The sequence below is a fragment of the Magnolia sinica genome, chromosome 4, assembly GCF_029962835.1.
Source record: "Magnolia sinica isolate HGM2019 chromosome 4, MsV1, whole genome shotgun sequence".
NCBI classification, from domain to species: domain Eukaryota; kingdom Viridiplantae; phylum Streptophyta; class Magnoliopsida; order Magnoliales; family Magnoliaceae; genus Magnolia; species Magnolia sinica.
Window position 1 is genome coordinate 108,404,107 of NC_080576.1, and position 27,113 is coordinate 108,431,219.

The 27,113-nt window shown below is 40.8% G+C and overlaps 2 protein-coding genes across 3 annotated transcripts; both read left to right on the plus strand.

Moving 5' to 3' along the window:
* The first annotated feature begins 667 nt into the window (after nucleotides 1–667).
* On the plus strand, nucleotides 668–6,058 carry LOC131243733 (receptor-like cytoplasmic kinase 176). 2 transcript variants are annotated; one of them, XM_058243267.1, is made up of 7 exons: nucleotides 668–861; nucleotides 1,020–1,128; nucleotides 3,115–3,440; nucleotides 3,823–3,958; nucleotides 4,054–4,196; nucleotides 4,287–4,410; nucleotides 4,570–5,256. In XM_058243267.1, the coding sequence occupies exons 2-7, from the start codon at nucleotides 1,065–1,067 to the stop codon at nucleotides 4,602–4,604; spliced, it is 828 nt and encodes a 275-aa protein (XP_058099250.1). In that variant the 5' UTR covers nucleotides 668–861; nucleotides 1,020–1,064; the 3' UTR covers nucleotides 4,605–5,256. The 2 variants fall into 2 exon arrangements, with proteins under 2 accessions (XP_058099250.1, XP_058099249.1); XM_058243266.1 differs by lacking the exon at nucleotides 4,570–5,256 and adding an exon at nucleotides 5,263–6,058 and having other exon boundaries at nucleotides 670–861.
* Nucleotides 6,059–9,924: 3,866 nt separating this feature from the next.
* LOC131243734 (uncharacterized) lies at nucleotides 9,925–26,817 on the plus strand. Its single transcript, XM_058243268.1, has 10 exons — nucleotides 9,925–10,136; nucleotides 10,226–10,301; nucleotides 11,741–11,838; nucleotides 12,892–12,993; nucleotides 13,163–13,249; nucleotides 13,696–13,812; nucleotides 22,737–22,840; nucleotides 24,854–24,993; nucleotides 25,453–25,589; nucleotides 26,170–26,817. Exons 1-10 carry the CDS (start codon nucleotides 9,945–9,947, stop codon nucleotides 26,383–26,385), a joined length of 1,269 nt encoding a protein of 422 aa, XP_058099251.1. The 5' UTR covers nucleotides 9,925–9,944; the 3' UTR covers nucleotides 26,386–26,817.
* Nucleotides 26,818–27,113: the final 296 nt, after the last annotated feature.

Genomic DNA, 27,113 nt, shown 5'->3' on the forward strand with positions numbered 1-27,113 from the left:
GATCGGTAGTTTTTATCCGTACATTCTCAAGCCCGGGCCCTCTAAGTTCCCCTTCCAAACAACACAATGACAAAAGCCCGGTCAATCCCTACAGAAGCCCAGCTCCACCGTCCCTTTCTGTTACGTGATAATAGTTCTAGCTAGATTTCCGCCATCCTCGATGAACGGTATCAATACGCCGTCCATCTAAATCCGACGGCCAATGACTACTGAAGCCGCCACCAGCTCCATCCACCTTCAACTCCCCCAGAGACTGCGAAGCATCCTCCCTCGCATGAGATAAACATAAAGTCTTCGCGGTACACGTGCTGAATGAGACATGCCTAAGATATCCAATCCATTCATCAGACGTTTGACGCTATAGTAACTCATACTGACAGTTCTGATATCATTTAGTATACAATCGTAAGATAAAATAGATGGTTAATATAATGAATAATGGACCATAAATGAATAATGATCCATATTATTTTTATAAGGAATAATCAGATATCTATCTGATGAACGTCACGGATCTCTAACAGGTGGTTCATTATGTCACGTATACTGCGAAGAGTGATGGTCCATCTCACGTGAGCGAGCAGGTTGGTGATCACACGTTCTCTCCCGTTTCCCAAGACCGCGTTGAAATGGCCAAAACTATCCACGAGGATATAAAAAGGAGATAAGAAGATGAGAACCAAGACCATCGCCCGCCATCAAAACTCCTCTCTTTCTCTCGCTCGCTCGCTCGCTCGTCAGGTCAAAGCATAGGAAAGCCCTACCATCTCTTTCTCTCTCTGAGAAGCTCCGAATCTCAACAGAATCATTGAATCAGGACCTAAATCCACAGCTTCCTCAGCTCGAGTTCTCCAGATCGAGGTGATTTTTCTTGTACTTTCTACTTTTTAATTCGTTTCTGGTTAAAGCATTCAATTCCGTGGTCTGAAGCCCTACTTTACGGAAAAGCGATTTTCCACAACACATCTTTGCTTGCTTTCACGGATCTGGTTTGAAACCCTTTTTCTTTGTATTTTTAGGGAGGAGGTTGGTGGGTCAAATCGATTTTGGAGGGTTTTCTTTGGATGGGGAATTGCTGGAGCACTCGGATCAAGGCGGAGAGTCCTTTGCACAGTGATCCGACTTCAGGTAGCGGTTTTCGATGCATGATTTGGTGATTGATGGTTGAGATTTTGTCGGAACTGATGATTTTGTCCGGTCCTTTTTTTGAAGTTTGATTCGATGAATTTGTGCATTTGTGGTTCTCAGAACTGAATTTTGGCAGGATTTAGTGTTTTCAAGCTGTTTGAGCTGGTTTAGTTGAGATTGTGCTATCTTATTTCCAGCTTTTGTGAAATTTGTGGAATGTTTTCTTTTCAATTTGATTCGTGATCTGCACTTTGCTGCAATTTTTTAGTTTGATTTTGCGTAAAGCTATAGATTTTGTTGTGTGTTTCAGTAGCTGCTTCGTTTGGTGAGGTTTTGAGTTTGATGCTCTGTTTGTGCATTTTAGCAGCTGCTGGAGCTGTATTTTTTAGGATTTTGGGTTTTTTTTTTTTTTTTTTCCAGCAGTTTGAATTTCATTGGCTGATATTATGCTATTTTGCAGTGATTTTGATCTTGTTTTTCGGTCAAAATGTTATATATTTGTTAGTTTAATTATTTGAAATCATATATTTGGCAGTAATTCTGTTGCAGTTTTCATCAGGTTTGCCTGGAGCTGCTGATTTCTTGCTATTTTGTGTTGCCCACTGAATTTGTTCATTTTGCAGCAATAGGAAATCAACTCGATTCTTGTTTCTGCCCTCTTCGGTTTGATTTTTTTTTTTTTTTTCTGCCGTCTTGGATTGGTTTGAGTTTGATTTTGCAAAATATTACATTTTTCTAGTTAGATTTCTCCAAAATTCAGCATTTGGCAGCGATATGAATTCAGTTGTTGCTAAGAATTTGTGAATTTTGTTGTAATTTTCCAGGGATTTTCTTGGAACTCTGGATTTTGTTGGATTTTCTGTTTTGATTTGCTTAATTTTATGGCTGTGACAGACTAATTTCATGGACTCCGGTATTGTTTTGATGATTCAGCTTTGATTTACTGATTCTTCATTTTGGAGCAATTTGATGTGAATTTTCCTAAAATTTGGCATTTGGTATTCTTGTAATGGTTTGGTTTTGATTTTGGTGAAGATCTGAACACTTTATTGTGACTTTCTTACAATTTGCTTTGAACTACAGAATTGATGTGGTTTTTGAGTTTTATATGTTGAATTCATGCATTTTATGACAGTATCAAATGTACTTTCAGATAGTTGTAAATGTTTGCCTTGTGCTGCCACAATGATGATGAACATGATTTTTCAGACTTTTTTGTTTAATTGATTGATGTTTTGCATATTGGTAATCCAAGTATGTTATAGCAGAACTCTGTGGTTCCATTACAGTTCTGTAATGTAATTTAATTATACGAAGCAATTCATGTATGGTTGAGTAGGATTTTCTGTTCTTTTTGTGGATATTCTTAGGAAATTGACTCTTTTATCAAGTAGTTGAGATGTATGTCTCAGTTGGACTGTTGCAAGAAAGCTAGTTTTGTAGGATTTGTTTTGGATTTGCAGCTACAAGGATTTGGTTCCAGTTTTTGTTTCTTTCTTCCTTTTTTTTTTCTTTTGAAAATTGCAATTTCTAGTGATTCGAATTCAGTTTGTTAATTTATTGTGCCTTCAAGACGGATTTTTTTGAAAATTTCCAATTTTGACATGGTCAGGGCTTTCTACTGTGAAAGTGAGGATCACTTATTGCCCCTCTCAGATCAACTGAAAATTGTTTATTCTGTTTCTGACCTTGCAATGTGTGATAGAATTTCTACAACTTGATATATTTGTTTCTTATATCGAACTTACATTGATTTATTCTTGGGAGGTCATCGATCTGGTTATGCATTGATATGGATTACGAGTTGTGATGTGTCAATGTTGGCTTGAGGATTTGAAAATTCTGTTTTTCAACAGATTTTACAGGAATATGTGGATTTGATTTTCATTTTGTGAGGTTTATTCTGCAAGTGTGGCCTTTTTTACCCATTGTTACTGAAGTTGAGATTTTGATCACGCTTTATGCTTCTGTTCTTGGATTGTGTAGGGGTCAATTCGAGGTATGTTAGCAGAGATGGAAATGATACAAGTGGTTCAAGCAGCAAGGTTTCAGTAACGCCTGTGCCTGCGACTCCTCGAACCGAAGGCGAGATCTTGCAGTCTTCCAATGTGAAGAGCTTTTCTTTTGCCGACCTCAAAAGTGCCACCCGAAATTTCCGCCCTGACAGTGTGTTGGGAGAAGGTGGCTTTGGTTCAGTCTTCAAGGGTTGGATTGATGAGCATACATTTGCTGCAACAAAACCTGGCACTGGCGTGGTTATCGCTGTGAAGAGGCTCAACCAGGAAGGTTACCAGGGTCATAAGGAATGGTTGGTGAGTGCCATCTGCCATTTCTTGACATTCTTTATGTAGTTCAGTTTGAAGAATTATAGGATCCCAAATCCTGAAGCATCAGAGCCTGTAGTGTCTGGAAAAAAGGGTTAAAGATTGGATGCCTATGATCATCCAATCATAAAGAATTTTGGGGCGTCCTTGATCTTTGGTGGGGCCCATTAGATCAATGGTCTGTATACCAAACCATGAGCTCCGCTTGTACTGTATGGCATATCAGGACTCTTTTCGCACCCGGTTGGGATCAGACCACTGGCCCAACACCATTGTACAAATCTATGGCTTTCCAAATTACTGTCAGTTCTGTAATCGAATTTTCATATGTGGAAATTGTTTAATCTTAGTGGTATTTGTGATTCCATAGGCAGAGGTGAATTATCTGGGCCAGCTATACCATCCTAATCTTGTGAAGCTGATTGGCTACTGCCTAGAGGATGAACAACGGCTACTTGTCTACGAGTTCATGCCTCGGGGAAGTTTGGAAAACCATCTTTTTAGGAGTAAGTTCTCTATATTCTTCTCTAACCAGCTTTTTATACGCATCTCTCGTGTTTCCACTAGTCCTCTTATGTTTTCAATGACAACATGGATGCAGGGGGTTCTTACTTTCAACCTCTTTCATGGAACCTCCGGATGAAGGTTGCTCTGGGGGCTGCAAAGGGTCTTGCCTTTCTCCACAGTGCCGAAACAAAAGTCATATATCGCGATTTTAAGACCTCAAATGTGCTGCTTGATTCAGTGCGTGACTGAAAAAATCTTTTACTATTTAATGGTGATTTATGCTTCACGGTTCTCTCAACCTCTTCCCTTTTCTCCTTCAAATTACAGAATTACAATGCCAAGCTTTCCGATTTTGGGTTGGCAAAGGATGGTCCAACAGGTGACAAAAGCCATGTCTCTACTAGGGTCATGGGGACCTATGGATATGCAGCTCCGGAGTATCTTGCCACAGGTATTTTTCAGACTGTCCTGGCCCTTTTATTATAGCCACATTTGCATGCCTCCATGCATTTTTTCTTCAAGCATGCCTGCATCTGTGTTCGTCTCTCCGGCTTCCATGCATCTTCCTTTTATCTTATATTCTCCATTTTCATCGGCTATGTTTATGCAGCTTGTGAAAACACTGATTTTTTAAACCAGGGTTGAGATTAGGAATTGGGCTAGAGTAGTGAATTAAGTCTTGTGGCTAATTTTTCAAGGAGAGCTTAAGAAAGATGAAAGGCTGTGCTACCTGCTGAAACAGCCTTAGTGCATGCTGGACATGAAATGCAACACACGTTAGATAGATTGCACTTTATAGCTAGGAGCAATAAAAAGTATGCAGAACCAACATGCCACTGGGGCCAGTATACAGTGACAGTGCACTAGTGATTTTTGAAATGTTAGTGACTCATCTCCTGTCCCTGTGGCACACACTCATGCAGATCCTTGTGCTTGTTGGGGATAGAGAATGGTGCAAAAACCATACTGATTGAGCAATGCTCACCATCTGATTTTCTCATTGAATTTTAAACCCTAAACCATAATATTTTTAGGTGCCAATGTGATAGACACCAGGTCGATGGTTGAGATCATCAATCAGCACGATTTTGGGTGTTCATCCCGATACAGTAACAAAGCCCAGTACTAAAAGATAAATGATGGGCCCTATGATTTTGGATGGCCTGATTTACAGTGGTCATCTGTTACCATGGTCTAGCTCCACTTAGATTTCTCATATGCAGAATTACTCCATCCACTCTCAAATTCTATAGAAAGCCATTTGATTACCCAGTCTGATCGGCATACATTGTTTCTGTGGAAGGTCATCTGACTGCCAAGAGTGATGTCTATAGCTTTGGAGTTGTCCTTCTAGAAATGCTATCCGGCCGACGTGCAATCGACAAGAACCGTCCAACTGGGGAACACAATCTGGTAGAGTGGGCCAGGCCCTACCTGACCCACAAGAGAAAAATCTTCCGCGTTTTGGACTCCCGGCTTGAAGGACAGTATTCTTTAGATGGAGCTCTGAAAGCATCGACTCTCGCGCTCCAATGCATATCCACAGAAGCCAAGCACAGGCCTGACATGGATGAGGTGGTGGCAGCACTGGAGCAGCTGCAGGATGCCAAAGACATTGCAAGGAGCCCGCATGCCGGAACAGATGCAAATGGTCAAAGCCTCAGTGGCAGCCATGTGCACAAATCTCGGAGAAGAAGCTTAGATGAAACAGGACACACAAAAGCATCGTATCCACGGCCATCAGCTTCCCCCCTTTATACATGAAGTGGGGGAGATGGACCTAAAGGATCTGTAATATGTTTTGTTTTTTTTTTTACTACTTCTCGGACATTCAGATGGTTTGGGATGAAATTCTCCAGAGAGGTTGAACGTGTATATCTATCGGTGTTGTTAGATTGTTGTACAGTTGGCTTGATTATGAACAGAACGTTTCTTCTCAACCAAGTTATATGATGGGTGGAGCATTTGATGCTCTGAAAGTATAAACAAAGGGTAGAAGATCTGTTATTTTGTGGTGATTATGCATTTAATGTCTAAACGTGTACCTAGGGAAGAAGGTTCTGTTATTTTGCAGAGATTTTGGATGAGGGTGTTTTGTTGTCTCTCTCTCTCTCTCTCTCTCTCTCTCTCTCTCTCATGCGTGTGCATTATTTCTACGAGGAATTGCAGCGAAGGGACCGTTCATTGGTGTCCGCTGTGGATGAAACAGGACCTTGATGGACAGCCGCAATTCTCTTTACCTGCCAGGTCCTTCCCTTTGATGATCGATTCCAAATACGGGCGTGGACAGAAGGGTAGATTGTTCTGGCACCAGAATTTCAAGTAGTCAAAAAGTGGAGGCTGGGGGATAGGCGACTCGTCTAATTCCTACGACTGATTCAAATCCCCCATAAGAGGGGGTATTCTCAGCAAGGGAAGCTTGGACGAAGCAACTTTTTAAAAAATAACTAGCCGGGGACTTAGGTGGGGTCCTGGGGACGGAAGTGCTGCTAGGAGTCCAGCCTAGGGGTTGCAGATTTGGTGGTGAGGACCTCCCACGTGTTGAGATGAGACTGGCGGGGCTCAATGGGGTTAGCAATGGGCCAACTTCGTTCTCGGCCGCAAACCTTAGAAAAGGCTAGGCCCTTCTCTGACAGCATACAGCCCAACAATCATATCTCTCCTCACCACCCAATCTACATCCACAAGGGGGGATGATGACAGCCAGTTTGGGCTGAGCAAGGGTCCGCCATCAACGTATCTGACACGGCAGGTAACAGGTATGGAGTGAAATCCAGTAATGGTGTTGAGCTGGACACGTCCAAAGCTCCATATCTCGGATCTTCTAATCCAAGAGATTTTTGTGACAAGGTCCATCCACTGGGCCTCAACAGATCTATCCTCGGAATCACCAAACCGTTGGCTAACATATCAGCCGTTGGAATTGCCCAAACTGTGGGCCCTACTTGAATATATGCAGAAATTGTGCTAGCCCATCCGTTGCAATTGCCCAAACTGTGGTACCTACTTGAATATCTGCAGATATTTTGGTAGCCCCAAGGTCGCATATATCAAATAAGTGCTCATTTTGCTTTTCACATCTACGTGGGGTTTGTTTGCAACTCTCTCTCCTTCTTACCTGCCATGTGATGATCCACGCCGTTCATCAAGAAGCTCCTACGTTATATGGTAAACATGGAAAGAATCTTTACATGAGATTATCACTTTTTGTGTAAAGCTGACCTAGAAAATGCCTTGCATCCACTGTTTATGAATGATGAAGACGTCTCTGATGAATGACATCTATTCCATGTGAACCATTTACTCTGGTGACTTTTAATGAACGGTCCAGATCATCACGTGGTGGGGCAGAAGAGACGCTCCCTCAAATCGTACAACCCTGGTAGAAGCCACCATCCTTTTCCATTGGCTACGCAATCTAGATACTACGGATCTAGTATTAATGCTGGATAAAAAGAAGTGGAGAAGGACGGGCTACAAGTGGATTATCCGATGCAAGTGGACGAAAGCTTTTCTTGAATTTTGAGGTGGAAAGATGAAAAGGCCATTGGCTTTTTTGGTTGAAGCGGAACCGTTAGATTAACTTTCTTTAAGATAAAACAGTGGATCTGAACCAATCATCAGGCAGCTATCACTTAAAAAGCCATCCCAAGAAAATCACACTGATTTTGACAATCCTAACCATTTATATTGGCTGACTTTGCAGAAATAAAATAAATGATTTTGGAGGAAGTCAACCGGAGTTCATCCATTGTCTGGATGCTCTAAAAGCTGTATGTTGTGATATACGAGCTGTATATGGTTTATCCAACTCATTTTTACATATCAAATGAGGAAAATGGTGAGGGGCCTCGTGTTTTATGCAAGCAATCCAACCCGTTCAAAAAAAGCATCACCTCTTATTAATCCCTGATGCTAAAAATGGGTCCAATCTTGACACAGGGATAAATGTAATGAGGTTATTCACTACTCCAAAATTACAGAGCTTCTCCGGACTCCTCACCAAAAATTTAATTGATTGATAATTGTACGTGTCCCTTCACATCATTTAAAAAAAAATAATAATAATAATAATAAAATAAAAAATAAAAAATTCATAAGAACCAAAAATAGCAAAGTTCTAACTCTAATAAAAATCCTGATTATATTATAACTCTTCTAAAACTAATTCTAAAAATAAAAATTCTAAATAAACTTTTGCTAGTATAGTAATATAAAAAAATGAAATATTATAAAAATTAGAATTATTAAAAATAGTAATTTTTCTGAAATTTTTTGTTGCTGAGCTGAATGCACGCTTTTTCTGGCGAAATGAACAGACACCGTTAGTTCACCTCGGATGGCACGTTACAGTAAATATTGATAGGTTGTGGGCCTTTGTAACAATACCCGGATCAAAAGTCATAGCTAATTTACTGTTCATCTTCTTTTGGTCCAACCATGAGAGGAATGTACTGTGCCACGTACTACGTCAAATCTGACACTAAAGTGGGGCGACGGAGCAACATGGAAGAGGACACCAACCCTTGAGGTTGAGAGAAATGTACCGTGCCACGTCCTACATCAAATCTGACACTAAAGTGGGGCAAGGGAACAACATGAAAGAGGACACCAACCCTTGCACCTCAATTGCAGAACAACCCGAGTTTTGGCCCTGACCAGATGAAAGATCGGAATGGCCTAGGTTCCATGTACACAACATGGTCGGTCCTCCGTCCAAATCAAGGGTGGGCATTCCCTCTCAACTTGTATCCCTTGATTTGTCCACCTCATTCACGGATCAGCATGACGTTCTGGAGGTAACATGCACTGACGCTTTTGATGGAAAGATTGGATTTTATTCATACATCATGTGGGCTCCACATTTGCACGGTACCACTTTTAACTTATGGTGGTCCCACTGGAGCCGGCCCCTTTAACACTTAGGTATCTATTTTGGATACGGACCCGACCCATTGAAATCTATTTTAAGTTTACTTGATGAATTGGGCCCAATATAAGAGGATGCATACTGGCCCATTATTTCATCGGTTGGGTTTGGGTTCACTATAAAAGGCATGGCAGGGTTTCCACAGATAGCATCTACTTAATATGGCCCATTTGATTGACCGGTCAGATCTTGCATCAATGTGCCATATTGGTACATATACTGGGCAAAGCTATACACATGCAAACTAGCTTTTAAATGAAAATTACTGCAGGCTATACTAGGGCTGAAAGTCGGGTGGGTTCAACCTGACAGCCCCACGATCAACCTGACATTGGGTTGGGCTTAGGTAGGATGTAGCGGGTTCAGACTTGGGCTTGAGCTATACAAACACTAGCCCGATAAAACTTGGGTTGGGCTTGGGTTGAGAAATCGGGTCATTGAACCTAACCTGAACCTGATCAATATATATGTTATAAATTATAATTGAGGGTTGAACGTTTGTGTTAAAGGCATAAGAAATTTCAGTGCCACCGGGTTTCATTGGTCAGCATCATTTATGATGACCCAAGCTAATAAGATACGTTAGATTTTTCTCTCCCAAATAGATTGTGTTACACAACACAACTTTCAAAAGAGTAATCATCCTGTATCTTAGCTTTTTGTTTAGACAAAATAAAGTTATTTATGATAAATAACTATATATATAATTAATAAAATTATAGTACAAAAAATAAGATGTTTATTGAAAATATAGTAACGAAAGTATTAGCATGTCTCCACCCGACCAATCCCATCGAACCCACTTGGGTTGAGAACTCCCAACCCAAGGTTGGGTTGGGCTACGGTTGATGTATGGGAACCTTGGGCTGGGCTAGGGTTTGACCACCAACGCGACCCAACCCAACTCGACCCCACCCGATCCGCCCGACTTTCAGCCCCATGTCTAACCATTCTCAGCAAAATTCCCGGGGGTATTATCGACTTTTCGCATAAAGGATGAGGTTTAAGGCTCCGTTAACTGGAAATATCGAGGGAGGAGGAGAGCACAGCGTCGAATGGCCCCTTCAATGGCGATGCTGCAGCATGCGTGCTCCGCTCCCATCGCACGCGTCTTTCCAATCGCACGTGCCATCCGCTCCTGCTCTATCACCATCCCCGCCTCTTCACGCGCTACTCACGTGGATTCTCAGGTGCTCCTCGGTATGTCGGAGCAGGATCTTCAGCAGCTTGCAATCGACTTGGGTCAGGTACTATCCCTTCTATTAATTTAGATTCCTTTTTTATATTCGTATTTTTAGTTATAATATTTAAATTTTTATTATTTAAAAAAAATCAGCAAAAATACAGAGGGAAACAGCTGCACCATCTTCTATACAAGGCCAAGGTCAAAGAAATTCAAGGCTTCAGTCACTGTGAGTATTTTATTTTGTATATCCATCTCTTGTAATTCTAATTTTCATTTCATTTCATTTTTATTTGGATTTTCTGCTTGTTGGTGTTAGCATTGTGACAAATGCCGCAAAGATTTTCAAAATCTCGGAAGATTTTAATTTGCACGAATATGTCGCGAGTTTAAATGGAAAATTATTTAGAAGTTAAAATAATTCAGTTTGTATTTTTATGTTCATTTTTAAATTTTTTTTAGTAATTTATAATAATTATTTTTTTAACATTTTATTTTGAGTGAGATTTTCCTGATAATATTGCGAGAGAAACCTCTCAATCTGAAAATCTCCCGAGAAATACCTGGGCTGAGAAGTTGCTGAAAAAGAGATTTGTCACTAGGGGTGCTAGCTAAATATTTATTTAATTAATTATTATATTTTTATGGTATTTATTTTGCACATTTTTGTTGCATTTTTCATGTGGGATGATGCGTTTCGAAAAATTTTTAATCCAATTTTTGGTGGAATTTTCCAATTGATGAGTGTGGTCCATGGTTCGGCAATCCAGGCCATTGGTTAGGTGTGTCCCACTGGATGGAGCGTGTGCTGAAAATCTCATGGATTGGGAGATCCCATCGATCAACTTTAGTGCCTTTTTCAGTTGAATGTGGACTGTTGTTGTCTTCTGGCTTCTTAGCAGTCTATCTATAGGCCAAAAATTGAAGATGAGGTTGTCCTTTCAAGGATGTTTTTGACACATTGTCCACCCATGTTGGGAAACAATGGAGTAGCGGTTTGGATTCCCAAATTGTGGGCCCCACTTGTCGAACTGAAATCCCGCGTATGCTCCAGTAATGGGGGGCCTGAATCACAAGTTCCTCTTTGAAGAATATGAACTCAATTTTAAATTATCAATTTCCTTTTAATCATTCTTTTGGGTCTTGATATTTAAAATATCAGTTTCATTTTCATCCAGTGATATTGGTTTTCAAAGCTTTTTATTTGGAGATTTTTTTCCCCTTCTTTTGGTTAGTTTTGTAGGTGATGACTGGTGCTTACTATGAAGTGTACACCAAAAAATCTCTATCATACACGTGGCTTTGCATGTTTTCATTAGGACTGTTTCCTTTGGTGGCGAACTACATAAATGGGCCATTTCCCAAAAGACAAGGAGATTGATAGAACTGTTGCTGCCTTCACCCAAAACAAAACTATGGTCGACATTCATTAGGTGGAAGTGGAACTCACAAATGAATGGTCATGGTTGTCTGCTCATTGTGATTCTTGGGCCTATAGCCCATCACATGATGGCTCACCAGATTAACTGTCCAAATCATCGTAGGTGTTTGCATGTGTATGTGAGAGTGCAATGGCATAGAACTTCCACATCACACGTTGTTATGATAGTGTTTCACTTTAGCTTATATTGTTTTCCTTATGATTTGGGGAATAATTCTGTTGAACAGTACCTCAGGCATTTCGGAACGATCTCTGTGAAGCGGGATGGAGGGTTGGGAGGTCCCCGATTCACCATGCGGTTTCTGCAGCTGATGGCACTGTTAAGGTAATATGTTTTCCTTCTTCTTCTTTTTTATTTTTTTATTTTTTTGATGTGGTTTTACCTTTTACCAGTTGATAATGTGGTAACTTGAAATATGTTATTAAGAATCTTGCTGTTATTAAGGATTGGGTTTATCTAGAGCTTTTTGTTAGAACGTATGAATATAGAAATAGATGGCAGCTTTCTCATCGTTGGAATATGTATACAAAGCGAAAAGTGGCTCTTGAAATGGGAGAGGAATTCTTGGAAGGTCACTTCTCAAACTTTTATCGAGGGAGAAGGGATATGTGGACACCATTGCATTTTCGATGATTTTGCATTGGGTTGGTGTAGTTGCTATTAACAAACACCATCTGTCTATTTCTTCATTACGTTGAAGGCCTTTGAGTTCAAGATGGTCCCAAGAAAATGGAGTAAAGAAGTGTTTGGGAAATTTGATGTTAGGAAACGACTGATCTAGATTGGTTGTGTTCTTTTAGGGCCTGTTGGAATGTACATGCAAAATGGGGGGTTGGTGCTGTTATTTCAGCTGGACCAATCCACTCTATGCCAGGGGCAGTGTGGAAAATGGGACCTGCTTTCCTGATTTTTCCACCCCAACAAATTACCTCTTTGATTATTTGGAGCGCATCCCATCTGCTGCCAAATGCACAAAAACCCAAATGAATCCTTAGTTTCTTGAGCTGATGTAGGATGAGAGTCCAACTAGAGCAGTTTGGGGTACTATTGGAGGAAGAGACTCCTTTGAGATAGATGTAGAGCAAAATGTTTGCCAGGGTGTGAATCTATTGCAGGTTCCTTCTATCATGTTGCCATTGGTGGGTGGAGGGCTGTTAGAGGGCTGAGCCTGCGGTTGGCTTTGGCCTGGATTTTGAAAATGTCACATTGGCCAGCTGGTCTGAACCCATGCCCAGGCCTGGCTCATTGACAGCCCTAGCTTGGTGTAGAAGGAATATCTATTACTAGGCGACTAGTTGGCAACTCTGATATTTGAGTTGGTAGGTGCAAGAAAAATAATTTCCTGCAGTTTTTGGTTTATCTCTGATTGAATTGCAGATACTGATCAAGTTGGAGGATAATAGACTGGTTGAAGCTGTTGGAATACCAGTTGAAGATAATAAAGGTTCTTATCGCCTCACTGCTTGTATATCTTCACAGGTAAGGTGCTTTTCATACAGCAACAAATCCATGCTGATCAACTTTTCTTTTCATGCACAATTTTCTGATTGGGAAGTAAAAGGGCTTGAATGTTAGCAAGGATAAATACACATACATATTCTAATCTTCTTTGTATATTTTGTAATGCTTTTTCTCTTAAAATATCCAGGTAGGCTGCCCATTGCGTTGCTCATTTTGTGCTACTGGCAAGGGAGGGTTCTCAAGGAACCTGCAGCGGCATGAAATTATTGAGCAGGTTGAATACTCTCTCTCTCTCTCTCTCTCAACCATGTGGCTTTTTGGTATATTTTCTTTGCTAGGACCACACCCATGACTACGCCAGGTCACCCCTATCTGGCACATCAAAGCCATGCACCAGGGTTGGACTGACTGTCTAGATGGTGACATGGCCCAAGATGAGGCCAGTCCACTCATTAGAAAGCTGGGCAACACCTGCATTGGATGGGGCCATTGGCAATATCTTTGTTTTTTCCCCAAACCACCACTGTTGTTTTCCATGTGTTCCCCACCTGATTAGTGGATCAGTATGGATTCGATGTCACACTCAGATGCCAGGTCGGCAAGTCTACTCACAGGTAGAGGTGTGCATCTGGTGTCCACTTAGCAAAGCTCATTTTAAATTCTGTATATATGAATGTGGGTCTTGGATATAATGGTATATTTAATATGTTATGTCTGTAGGTATTGGCTATAGAGGAGCTCTTCAAGCATAGGGTGACAAATGTTGTGTTTATGGGAATGGGTGAGCCAATGCTGAATCTGAAGTCAGTTTTGGAAGCACATAGGTGCTTGAATAAGGTCCGTATAACTGCATGCATATTATGTGGTGGTGTTATTGATCATTTTTCTTTTTTCGAAAGGCAATAATTTTATCAGATGAAAGGCCAGAGCCTAAAGAATACAGTACATATCAAAAGAGAAAGGAAAATGATAGAAGCTATCCAACAGTTTTAAAAGCATTCACCCATCCCATTACATTCAATTTAGCCCTATTGAATATTTCTACTACCTGACTGCTTTCATTGCAAAAACACCTATTGTTTCTCTCCTCCCACAGAGCTCAGATTCTTGCCGACAGAGATACCTCCCATATTGCCTTCCCTTCCGTACCATTACCTCCCCCATGCCATGCCCAAAAGAAACTTTCAATGGTTCCTGACATGACCCAATAAATTTCAAATACTCCAAAAAATATGGATCATTTTCTTTTAATGAAGTGATTGGATAATCTTAGGGTTGCATCGAACTAATGGGAAATTGCAATGCCTTTTTACATAACACGCATTGATAAACATGTGGGTAATGACTTTTTTAGCCTTCATGGTAAGCATTAGAAAGTGTGCAAAAGAAGCGTAGGTAGCTAACTGGTTGGGCTGTGAGGCCCACAAGTGCAACCATAATCTTTAAAAGGCCTCTCTGTTTAATCACAGCATCTTTTGAAGCGTTTGTAGTTTGTAAAGTGGTACAACGCTATTTCACCATACAGTTGTGTATGTTGGTATCTAGCAAATCTATCTCTAAATATCAGCCAAAAAAAAAAACTAACCGACTGCACCATAGAAAATGCAACATGAAAGGTTGGGGGTCTACGAAATACATCATACCAAATATTATGAAAAGATTGGAAGAGATGGAAGTGTCCTCAAGATGAAAAAACCTAGAGATTGAAAGAAATGAAAAAGAAAAAAGAAAAAAAAAATGGTAGCAGGTCCATTCAGAGCTTACACTCTCATGTTTGAAATTTATCTAATTGAATCACAATGCCAGACCTGCACAATTTGTTAGAGATTGGCACAAGCATGGAGCAAAGAAACTGATGCTAGCAGAGTGTTCCATTCATGAGAAATGAGTCATCAGATCAAGCTGAGAAGGTAGTCAAGCTGTGTAATGGCAGTGGCTGGAAAATCTGGGATAAACTTGGTAGGATCAGGCTGGAGTCTGACAGAGGTGGTGGGAGGTCAGAATTGTTGATTGCCATGGCTTCAGAGGCTAGAGTCTCACAGTGGCCAGAAAATTTGGGTTAAACTCCAATAGTTGTCTACTCAGGGGAGATGAAGCAACAAGAAGGTATGAGAGGAGCTATGTCTTTCTCAAATAATCTAAAGGCCAAAAACATAGGTAAAATTGATCGAGTAAAAGGTAGGGAGGTGGAAGTCGTTACCAGAAAGGTGACATGAGTGGAAGAATGTGAAGGGGTGAACAAATATGTGTGGACTAGGTAACCAAGGAGGAAAGGAGGAAGTTGTGACTTATAGCTTAATATTGTGCAATGCCCACTATTTTGTTGTTGAAATTGCTTTATGTTTGTCTCTTAGATGGGGACATATAGAACTTAATATGAATATTGGAAGACTTTTTGTGCAGGAGATGTGGGTGGAGTTGCAAGATGAGGAAGCGGAATGTTGCTTCAGTGGTGAGCCAATTTGAGAATCCATAGATGGCAGGATTGGAATAAGCAGTCATCATGACGAGAATGGATTTGAGTGATTGCGATCTCTCTTGATACCCAGACTGGAGAAGTAATTTTCTTTATATGGTCTTGCTTAGTAAGGGTTGAGGGTCCTTACTCATGCCTTAGTGGTAGACTCACAAGAGTTTCAACATGAGGTCATGGGTTCGAGTACCCATTGTGGTGAAAACCCACTGTGGTGTGAGTGCGTGTGTAAAAAAAAAAGGGTTTGATGATATCAATGCAAAATCATTGCACAAAGACGACGTTCAGTTTGCCTTCTTGAGAATTTGGAGTTCCATGGAGGAGAAGGTTCATTGCTTCAAGCTTGGGGTGGCTCTACAACGTCAAGGTGGTTTGGAATAAGCACTTGCTTCAGGTAAGAGGGAGAGGTTCGGATCATGAAGGGTGCGATGGGACCAATGAGGTAGATGAAGAAGAAGGTCCACCATCCTCAGTGCGATGTAGAACACTAGAAGGTACAAACAGCGAGCGTGATGTGAATGATATTTGGATGTGGGAATGATGATTTGAATTTTAAATCTCTCTAACTGTCACCAGGTATGACAGATGCATGAGGGTGATAAGGCATGTGAGGTTATAGATGAGGGACATGTGTTAGGGGCAGGAGGTGCAACGAGCACAAAAGGAGAAATGGGTGCTGGTGGCCTTGAAAATTGCAGGGACAAGCATGTAATTAACAGCAAGAGGAAGGGTCGAAGGGCACTTCATTATTTAAAGAGGGGTTTGGTGAGTAGAGTTATGAGAGAGGATTGTCATGCTCCCTTGAGGGTAGCGCATAATGGGATGCATCAAAGGAGGACATTGATGAGAACAAAGGGTTCTGTTATTGAATGGGGTACGTGTAATGACGGGCAATATATCTTGCTTCTATGAATGGGTGGGGAGGATTGCATCTTGTGTTTTCTTTGTATAATTTTAGCACTATATCAGCGCTTTACTAATAAAATTACCATTACCTTTAGAGAAAATAGGGGCAATTGCCAAACAATGGTGGAAAATGATAGGGGAACCTTAAACATATAGGTCTTGTTGAGCTCAAAAAGGGGAATGATTGCAATTCAATCAAATATTGGAGATTGATCTCAGGGGCTTTGGAGAGGACCCAAAGATACCATAAAGAGAGGGTATCACTTGATAGGGTTGGATGGAACGCGGGTAACGATTAGAAAGCCACATGCCATTGATGGCTACAGGGTCTCTATGGTAAATATGAGCTTAGCCAAGGGCAATAGCCAAACAATGGTGGCAAATGATAGGGGAACCTCAAATATATAGGTCTTGTTTGGCTCGAAGAGGGGAATAATTGTAGTTTGATCAAATATTGGAGATATGATCTCGGAGGCTTCGAGGGAGGACCCCAAAATACCATGAAGAGAGAGTATTGCTTAATAGGGTTGGGCGGAACGTGGGTAATGATTAGAAAGCTGACATGCCATTGATGGCAGTAGGGGTTCTATTGTAAATATGAGCTTTGCCAAGGGCAATTGCCAGACAAAGGTGTAAAATGATAGGGGAACCTCAAATATATAGGGCTTGTTGGGCTTGAAGAGGGGAATGATTGCAGTTCGATCAAATATTGGAGATGATCTCAGAGGCTTTGAGGGAGGACCCAAAAATACCGTAAAGAGATAGTATCGCTTGATAGGGTCGGGCATAACGTTTTTTAAAGAGATGGTGGGGTAGAACGTGGTTAACGATTAGAAAAGCCCACATGCCAATGCAACAATGAAATGCAACATCATAGGGAGAAAATGTTGTTGACTTTGAATCCCTTCATTGAATGAGTAATCTTTCAAGATTGATGAGGATTCCAATATAGTTGATGATCCAACCTGTTTACTTTTAGATTAGGGACCACAATTTGATTTCAAGTCTCGAGTACAATGAGGTCAGGGATGGACCGATGAAAGGTGATGTCAACATGGAGGAAACCACAAGTCAGGGATGGTGTGGCTTCAACAGCGTGATGACTGACGAGGGGTTGGGTCAGAGAAACTATGGGCGAAATAGATGGTAGGTGTTACATATGGGAATAGAGAAGAATATCAAGGTTCCTTTCTCTTTCCTAGAAGAATCGAGTGAGGCATGATCTGGCACCCAAATTGCTGAAGATGCCCGAGAGGATGGAAAAAAAGGTCAAAGGAATTGCAAAATTTACTTACATTGGTAAATTATGAAAAAAAACAAAGGATTTGTACCATTTGTATCTTTGGATATGGTGAGTAAGGTATTCAAAATCGGTTACGTTTCAGCCGTAACGGCTGATACGTAACGGTAACGGTATCAACCGTTATGCGATACGGCCCCGAAACGAGGCGCCTCTATTTTTTGCATTCGTAATGGCCGTTACGGGCCATAACCCTAAATAAAAATGAAAAAAATGAGACCTTTTCTTCTTCGTCTTCTTCTTCTTCTTCTTCTTATTGGGCTGCGGCGGCAGCAGTTGCTGCCCCCCCCCCCCCCCCCCCCATTTCGGTCCCCTCTCTCTTCTTTCCCTCTTTTCTTTTCATTTTCCTCCCTCTCTTCTTTTCTTTTTCCAGAAAAAACGAATGGACTGGCGTGGCTGTTTCACAGCCACACAGTTTTATTTATTTATTTATTTATTATTATTATTATTTTTATACTCTGCAGTGTACGCTGCATAGAGCACACGCACTATTTTATTATGTGGGGTGGGGCCCACCTTGCTTTATGTATAGTAAATCCATGCCATCCATAATTTTTCAGGTTCATTTTAAAGCATGATCCTTGAAATGAAGGGATCAAAATCTCAATTGGATCACGCAATTGGGATTGAATGCCCACCGTTAAAATCTTCTTACGGCCCATTATAATGTTTATTTTCCATCCAACCTGTTGATGAGGTCACATGGACCTTCACTTTGATGAAGGGAGAACACAAATAACAGCTTGATCCCAAAACAAAATGCGTTAAGAATTTTTTTTATGGTGGGAATTAAATCATTATTTTGTGATCCACCTAAGATTTGGATCAGCCTCATTTTTTGGTCCATGCCCCGAAATAAGTAGGCAAAAAGGATGGACCACATGGATATACAACAAATGCATTGAGGTGGGCCCCACTTTTAAAGGCATGGTCCAAAATTTCAGGTAGATCTAAATCTTCGGTGGACCACTAGTGAGCATGCCTTAAAATGAGTTGGCAAAACGAATTGACGGCATGGATATACAAATACATCGAGGTGGCCCGCCTGGCGCACTAGTGGTCCAGTTGAGATCTAGATTTACCTCATTCTTTTCCAATACCCTTAAATGAGTTGACAAAATGGATGGATGACATGTATATATAATACATAATCGAGTGAACCCCACGTACATGGCCCTAAAAATTTATACATGAGGTATATATCAACTCAAAATTAACCAATTAAATTTTGGGACCGTTGTTGCTAAGTCACAATCCCAAAATTAAATAACTCCTACAATTTTCACCGTTAGTTTGCAGACACTTGTTTTTTGAAATAGGACCATTTGATATTTTTCATTTTTCACTGTCCAATAAATGTCCACCAATCCATTAGTGGGATAAGTGCCAATAGATTGCATTAATTTGAGGCTAGTTTGGGGCATCAAATGGTCCCCAAATCAGCCCCGAATCGACAACACTATTTACCTCAATTTTAATTTTAATTTTTTTAAAGATCCATGGGGGAAAATGATATCAAATTGCTAGGTAGTTGAATTACATAATAGGATACAAAAGTCCCTAAACTCTATGTATTGAAATGAAATGTATGTGATTCATGAAGTATACAATGCACTAGCATTATAAATAAAAGGAAAACTTGAAAATATAAGATGTTTTAGTATTACATTCATTATAGTAAATTTATATATATATATATATATATATATATATATATATATATATATATATATATATATATATATATATATATATATATAGTTAGTTAGTTAGTTAAAAAAATAAATATAAAAGGTTTGCAGTTAATTCTAGGTTGTCAGGTTCATAAATCCATCAGACAGCCCGATATAGCATTCTCACCAAAGAGTGGACTGTTACACCATCATAAACATGTTCCAAATTATAAATGAATGCATATTTGGAATGCTTAGAATATTTCGGATTTAATCCATATTTTTTCATATTTTTTTGACAAAAAAAAAAAATATTTTGCAACGTTATGGGCCGTTACACCCCCGTATCACCCGATACGGGCTGTATCCGTATAGGTAACGGTGGGCACCGTTACGCCCAAGATATCTTAATGAAGCTTCGTCTGTGATGGAATCCGAAGGAATTGGGATGCCCTCAAGAAAGAGCCCAAGTAAAATAACTTTCTTTGAGCTCTATAGTGATTGGGTGTGTCGAAGCCTCAGGTGGGATCTTGTTTTTTTTTGGGATTCAGATGTTTTGATGAAAGAAGACAATGATGCCTGATTCTTTTATGTTTCAATGCTGTTCAAAGAAAAGGAGATTGGAAATTTATGGTTGTCCGCGGCAGTACATGGTCTTAACTTCTAAGCTTGCAATTGAGTTTTTGGGCAGAATTAGATTCTGTTTGGGTATTAGGATGTTGGAAGAGGTTGGGTCGAGATGCTTTCAGTTGTAGAGCAAGGAAGCTTTCTTTGAGGCACCTTGATTGCCTCTTTGCGTGGGTGAACCACCATTGCATTTGTGTGATGTGGTTATTGAAAGGGAGGAAATACGTCCTTCAAGTTGGAAGAGCTGCGTTCTATTGGAAGTCAAATTAACCTCATCAATTAAGCACTTCCGAATATGTTGGTTTATACATGTCATTAATCAAATGCCCAGCTGGTTTGTGTATAGGTTGGAAAAAAAAAATTTGTTGGATTTATTATGGAATGGCATGACCAAAAAGCTTACATTTCACCTACTTAAGTGGGTGAAATGGATTGTGGAGGTTTGGATCTGTGGAGGACTTGTGGAAGTGTGTAATCCAATGTAAATATGGGACTTCATCTAGTGATAGTTCACTGATCCTTCTCCTTATAGAGCTTCAACCATTTGGAAAGCGGTGTGTGGGTTGAAGTGGGGCTTTCTGATACCTATTGAAGGAAGAACCATTGATTGCTATAGGTTCCCTATTTTTCAGAGGATGCTGTGTGAAAATGAAGCATTGTCCAATGCTTTTCCAGTCTGTACCAGGTGGCACCAGCAGGAGAGATTGTGACATGTCAAGTGTTCAGTTGAAATGAGGTGCCGGAATTCAGAAGAAATTTGACACAAGAAGAGAGCTGAATTTACCAGCATGATAAAGTGATTGTCTTCTTACATAATCTCTGCTGGGACTAGGGATGGTTGGAGATGGAGCCTCAAGGGAACAGTGTTTTAACTGTGAGATCTTTATATGCCTTTTGTCAGGAGGGAGGGGTTTCTCGGCTACCTCTCTAACAGTGCATATTTGGCGATTTTTGGGTCCTCAAGTGGTGGCTCTTGGGTAGTTGGTGGGGAGAGATCAAAACCCACAACCAATCATCTGACATGTTAAAACCTATTCCTAACATGTGTCCTTTTGCCTCATGAGTGAAGAAGTAATAGATCACCTAGGCCCTGGCCTTGGCTCGGCCCTGACCCTCACCCTAGAGGGCCAGGCTGGGCTAAGGTTGGGCAGCGCCAAGGCCGCACCGGCGTCAACCCAACAAGTTAGTGGTAAGTTACATACATGCTACATGTACAATTGTTTAACAATTGGCTAGTGCGTGTTCATGAATCATTATGCTCTTCCAAAGTATCAAGTTTTTCCTGTGGCATACATGTGTCAAATAAGATCATTCATTGGCCAAGTGTATGCCCCATCCAATTATCCACCGTATGCATGGACGTAAATGAGTGCATCAATATACAATTCACCAATCTAAACTAGGGTCCACAATTTGGACATTTTATAAGTGACTGCATGTCATCCACCATAATCCACTATGGTATCAAAGGTTTTCATATTACTATATATACACGCACACAAGTATACAGACTATAGTCTATAGTCTACATTACTAGTACCTATGTACTACAGAAGATACACTAGGGCAATGGGCCAGGCTATTCATCATTGGCCCTGTCCCCCCTGCCCGAACACCAGGCCTAGATTTCTAGCCCAAGCCCAGCCTCAAGCAAAGTTCATTGGTCCAAGCCCTGGGCCTTTAGGGCCAGGTCACCCCAGCTGGGCTGGGCAGCCCAGCCAATTGCCACCCCTAGTTTCAAGCCAGGAAGGGAGGTCTGAAGGGTTTAAAAAGGAGGATTTATGGTGTCTCCATTGGCTGGTCTAAGGCGATTATGGAAGGAATGAGACAATAGAACATAATCTAATATTATAAATTCACACGATGCTGTATTTCAAATTACTAGGAAGAGAGTGGCAAGTTGGGCTTTCAGGCAAAAGGAGTTTGCTGGATGTAATAGGAGGCAATTTTAGCTGATCGTGCAGTGGGCTGACCTTGTTATCCCTTGTCATTGGTTAGCCTTGCATACAAAATGTATATCTTACCCGGTCTATACGGTTGTATACAGAGCCTCAACTGGTTGGTATGAAGCGTCCTAGTTACAACTAGATTCCTTAGTTGCTTTCTTTATACTTATTAGCAACATCTAGAAATAAGATAAATTTTCTTTTCTTTTGTTTTTTGAGAAAACAACTTCATTAAAGCAGAAGAACAGCAGCAATGCAGGAAACAACTGAGGAAGGTGAATCCATCGTCACTCCACAACAAAACAAAATGGAGAAACCAAAGAACAGAAAATACAAAGCAAGAAGCTCAAATAGATCACTTTATGGGGACCAATAGGATTTTATTCTTAGCTCTTTGTATTAAATAGATATTTATGTGAAAAGGCTACTTATGGGTTGGAAGACATGATGATGGATGATGATTATTGAGTGCATGAGTTTCGCTTCATTTAGGTGTTTGTTTCATTCGATTGGATTCAAATCTCTGTTGGTGCATGTCATTGGATTTGCATGGCATGATTCCACGTATTTATCCTTTCATTTGCTTCGTTTTTTTTTTTTAAATCAATTATTACTGATTTTGAATTGATTAGAGTCAAGTGTTTGCACTGACTAGAAATAGATCACTTTATGTGGACCAAAGGGTTTGTTCTTAGCTTTTTGCATTAAATAGGGTTCATGGAGCTGTATGTATGTGTTGGAAGAGTTTATGACGGATAATGATCATCGAATGAATGAGTTCAGTTAGTTTTGTTATTTGTTTCCTTCTATTGAAATGTTTCTGGTCTTGTTTCAAGGATGTACAAATCGGGCAAAGAATGATCACGATTTCCACAGTGGGGGTTCCAAATACGATTAAAAGATTGGCATCTCACAAACTCCAGTCCACATTGGCCGTCAGGTGTGTTTATTTTTTTTTCTCCTGATAAATAATTTTCATGATGCAGTGTTTTAAAACCCAGACTGGACAGTTGGACCAGTTTGGACTGGAACCAGCGACAAAAGAGGGGTCGGTCACTGAAAACAATGGTCAATTGGTGGCCAGCTGTTTCAAAGAAAAAATTGCATTGATCTCCCAGTGGAGCTCAAACCTACAACCTCTACTAGAAAGTAGACGACCTACCCAATGTGCTTGTGGGTTTTTTCTTTTTCCTTTTTATTTTTCTCTCTTTTCCATAGTTACCAAAATTACATGATGCATGCTCAGATTGCAAATTGGGTCGAGCAACTGAAATTGCAGTTCAAGTTGCCAATTTTGATTAAGCGAATTTGGTTGTGAGCTCATGGCAGCACTCCAAATTTGTATATAGTGTTTGATCCCATCGCGGTATATAGGAGCACACGTGCAGTAAATTTTTGTACACAGCCATCTGCTGCAACAATGCACTGGAAAGTTATATCCTTGATATTTGATCCTCTGGCAGAACACATGGGTGCAAAATTTGTATATTTAAAGGTATGATGGGAAAGAGTGTATGTTGATCTGCTACCTGTGACTGTATGCTTAGTATGGTCTTTCATGCTACCTTGTCGCTTGTGTGTAGGACACGCATGTGAACAGTGGGCCATACCATTGAATCACTTGGTGTAAAAATCAGGCTGATCAGTCTTGAGCAGGTCACACCATTGAAATTATAGTTTTGACTCAGCCAACAGTGTGGCCCATCTTATGAGCAGATCAGCCTGATTTTCAAGAGAGAATCTTGATGGCGGACTCCACAGTCCACTATTTACATAGCTTGAATGACTTGCAAAAATGGCACTTTGGCAACAAAGACAGACAGAGCATGCTACACAACTGGCTGTAGGTGATAAATTTTCAATGATATATAGTTTCCCAATCATGATGGAAATCATACGAGTGGAAACACTAAACTCAAGTTATGCCTTCCAAATTATGGGATCCACTGTAGATAGGTCATGGTCCAAAAAGCCAGATTGATTGAACAATCCTAACCTCTGATTAATTGTCATTAGTTTGTTGAATTTGGACCATTGATTATACGTACTCAATCGAACTATGTAGAACTAGAACATCATACTTGTGTGTTAAACTAGATGAATTCAAACTATTGAACCAAGTGAATTATTAAAAGACTAACTACATGAGCCTACCCAACGAACTGAGAATATTTTTGAATAGTATTGAATTGGGACCTACGATTTGAACGTGAATCAGTCAAATTGCAATTCAGGCAACTATGACTATTCCTTTTAGTTTGTTTATTTTATTCATGATACCTCTTGTAGATGGCCCGGGTTAGATGATTTGCACTGGCAGTTGGCTGAAATGCCCACAAAAATCGTCAGTGTCTGGTCTGGGTTTTAAAACACCATCACGAAGTGCTTTTGATAGGTACTTTAACATTCTGAGGTTTTCTAATCGCACATGTACCTATATTCAAGTTCCTCTGCCAATCCATGCCATGTAGTGAGAAATCCATGCCGCTCATCCAGCTGGTCCCACTGTGAAGATGATCTGGCTAAAAAATCACACAAGTGGACCTGAGGTTTAGCTTAATATTGATAGCTTGCTGCATTTTTTTTTTACCATCCATCTTTCCTAAACATGCCCCACCTGATTACTGGATTGGTATGGTTCCCTGGGTCTGGTCATCTATATGGAAGCCCACCAGAACCAGATGAGAAGCTTGGATGTTGCACATGGATGCCACTAGCATGTGGGGTGGTGTGTGACCTCAAAAGGCGCAAATTGCATCACTTATATAGACAAAGCTTAGGATAACTTTGCTAATATTCCAAATAATTTTGCCTTTATTTAGCTGTCATACATCAGTTGCCATTATTTGAGCTTTACAATGACTTTCTGTGAGGATCATTTCCTCTAATGCTCTGTTATTTATATTCTCAACTAATGGGTGTCTATTTTTCATTTCCATTTCTTCCACTTCAGTTTACATGCCCCAAATCAGAGACTCCGAGAAACAATTGTTCCAAGTGCAAAATCATATCCACTGGACGCAATTATGAGGGATTGTAAGGACTACTTCGAAGAAACTGGACGTAGAGTATCCTTTGAGTACACACTTCTAGGTAATTACCATGTATTGTCTGTGCTGTGGCAGGCCTTTTTTCTTGAATTCCTCACCCTAGGTTTTCAGTTTGTACAGGTGGGGCATGTGGCTCTAGGATCCAGACCATTAGTTGGTTGCTATCCACCATAGATGGATCATGCCCCCAAAATCTCCAAATTGGAATATCCTAGCCAGCAATGCTGGCCGCTTTCTTCAGTTAAATGTGGACTGTTATGCTTCTCCTAAATATTTAGTCTGCATGCCACAAGGGACAAATTGAAAGGTTTGGATTGCCCCATAAGGAGATTTTACGGGTATAGCCCATCCAAGGAGGGGCACCACAGATGAATGGTCTGGATAATTGAACAGTACCCAATTGTATAAAACCGAGAACCTGAGGCATGGCATAGCAATCCTTCTCTAAAAAAAGTTAATGGTAACAAAATGTAGTAACAGTGATAAGATTTGTTTTTGGCAGCTGGAATTAATGACAGCACGGAACATGCAGTGGAACTTGCAGAGCTTCTTCATGGGTGGGGCCGTGTTTATCATGTCAATCTGATACCTTTCAATCCCATCGAAGGCTCAGAGTACCGACGTCCATACAAGAAAACGGTATGTTTACAATTCCTTGATTGAGCAGCACTACTTTTGAAACTGCATTCTTCTTTTCTTTTCTTTTTACTTTTCAAGAAACCAGACTTTGATGTTCTACAGTCATTAGGTTCTGACCAATGGCCTCAATAAGACTGATTTTCCGGCCCATGTGCAGAATGCAGTGCCGGCCATTTAACTCGTAGCTGATGTCTGCCATTGTTTTGTCTATGTTCATTGGGTGTATTTGTGTTTAGAAACCAGACTTTGAAGTTCTACAGACATTAGCTTCTGACCAATGGCCTAGAGAAGACTGATTTTCAAGCCCATTTTCATTGGGTGTATTTGCGTAGGGTCATGGCTGGACTTGGTGATGAGTTTTGAGCCCTGATGAGTAATTAGCTTGTGGACGTGGCCTTGATCGACAGCCTGGTCGGGCCCAACTTGTTTAATGTTATTGAAATGCATAGTCGGCTAACAGGCCAGCCTTGGCTTGGGCATAGATGCTCGTGGTGTGGGTGGAGCCTGGGTCTGACATACCAGACACTTTTGCTTCTGCTTCAAAACAACAGCATTGATATGGTTTTTTGGATATGGGCAGGTACTTGCATTTGCAGCTGCTCTAGAATCGCGGAAGATAACAGTGAGCGTACGCCAGACACGTGGCCTCGATGCCAGTGCAGCCTGTGGGCAGCTCAGAAACGACTTCCAGAAGAACCCTCTACTCACAACCTCCAGCAACGATTCAAATGCAGCTTCTGGGGAGCTCGGAAATGACTCCCACCAGAGCCCACTCCTTGCTGCTTCCCTCAGCTGAAACATTTGACCACCCTCCCGAGGTTCCAAGGGTTTGACCCATGTCTCATATGTCAATCATCCACAGTCACCGGTGAAGAAAAGAAAATCAGTGGTTGAGATTCACAAAAGTCAGGTATCATCGACGCTTTTTGTTGAATGAGAGGAAGTAACATCGAATGGTGGGAGACTTGCTAACATGCACATGCTACAACTGGTAGTAAAAGAGGATATGGAGTCTCAGCAGTCAGACATCAGACTTGTACAGGCATACGGAGGAGGCAGTGTGCTGCAAGAGGCAGAGGTGATGTAGAGCTTCTGGTTCATGTTTTTGGGGGACTTGTATTCTTAATGTGCTGTGATCAGTTATTACATTAGGAATGTTTATGCTAGACTGCCTCAGACGTTTTGAGAAGCAACACTACATTGCATCCAAATATGTTTCTTTGGAGCATTGCACCCCCAGGTGGGAGTCTACTAGATGTTTAAGGGCAGGAGAACCACGCTAGCGGAACTCATGGAGTTACACAGCGGGCCGAATGAGTGCTGCATTGACTATGAAATCCAAAATTCAGGCCGATCCAAAACTCAGGCAGGTCACATTACAGTGTGCAGTTGGTATGGGGACCATAGTTCTAAAACTCACTGACACGACTCAAAACTCAGGCGTGAGCTTTAATCAGTCTGAATTTGAAAAGACTTGTCAGGTCAGTTCAACAACTCAGCTGACTCAATACGACTTGGTGTGAA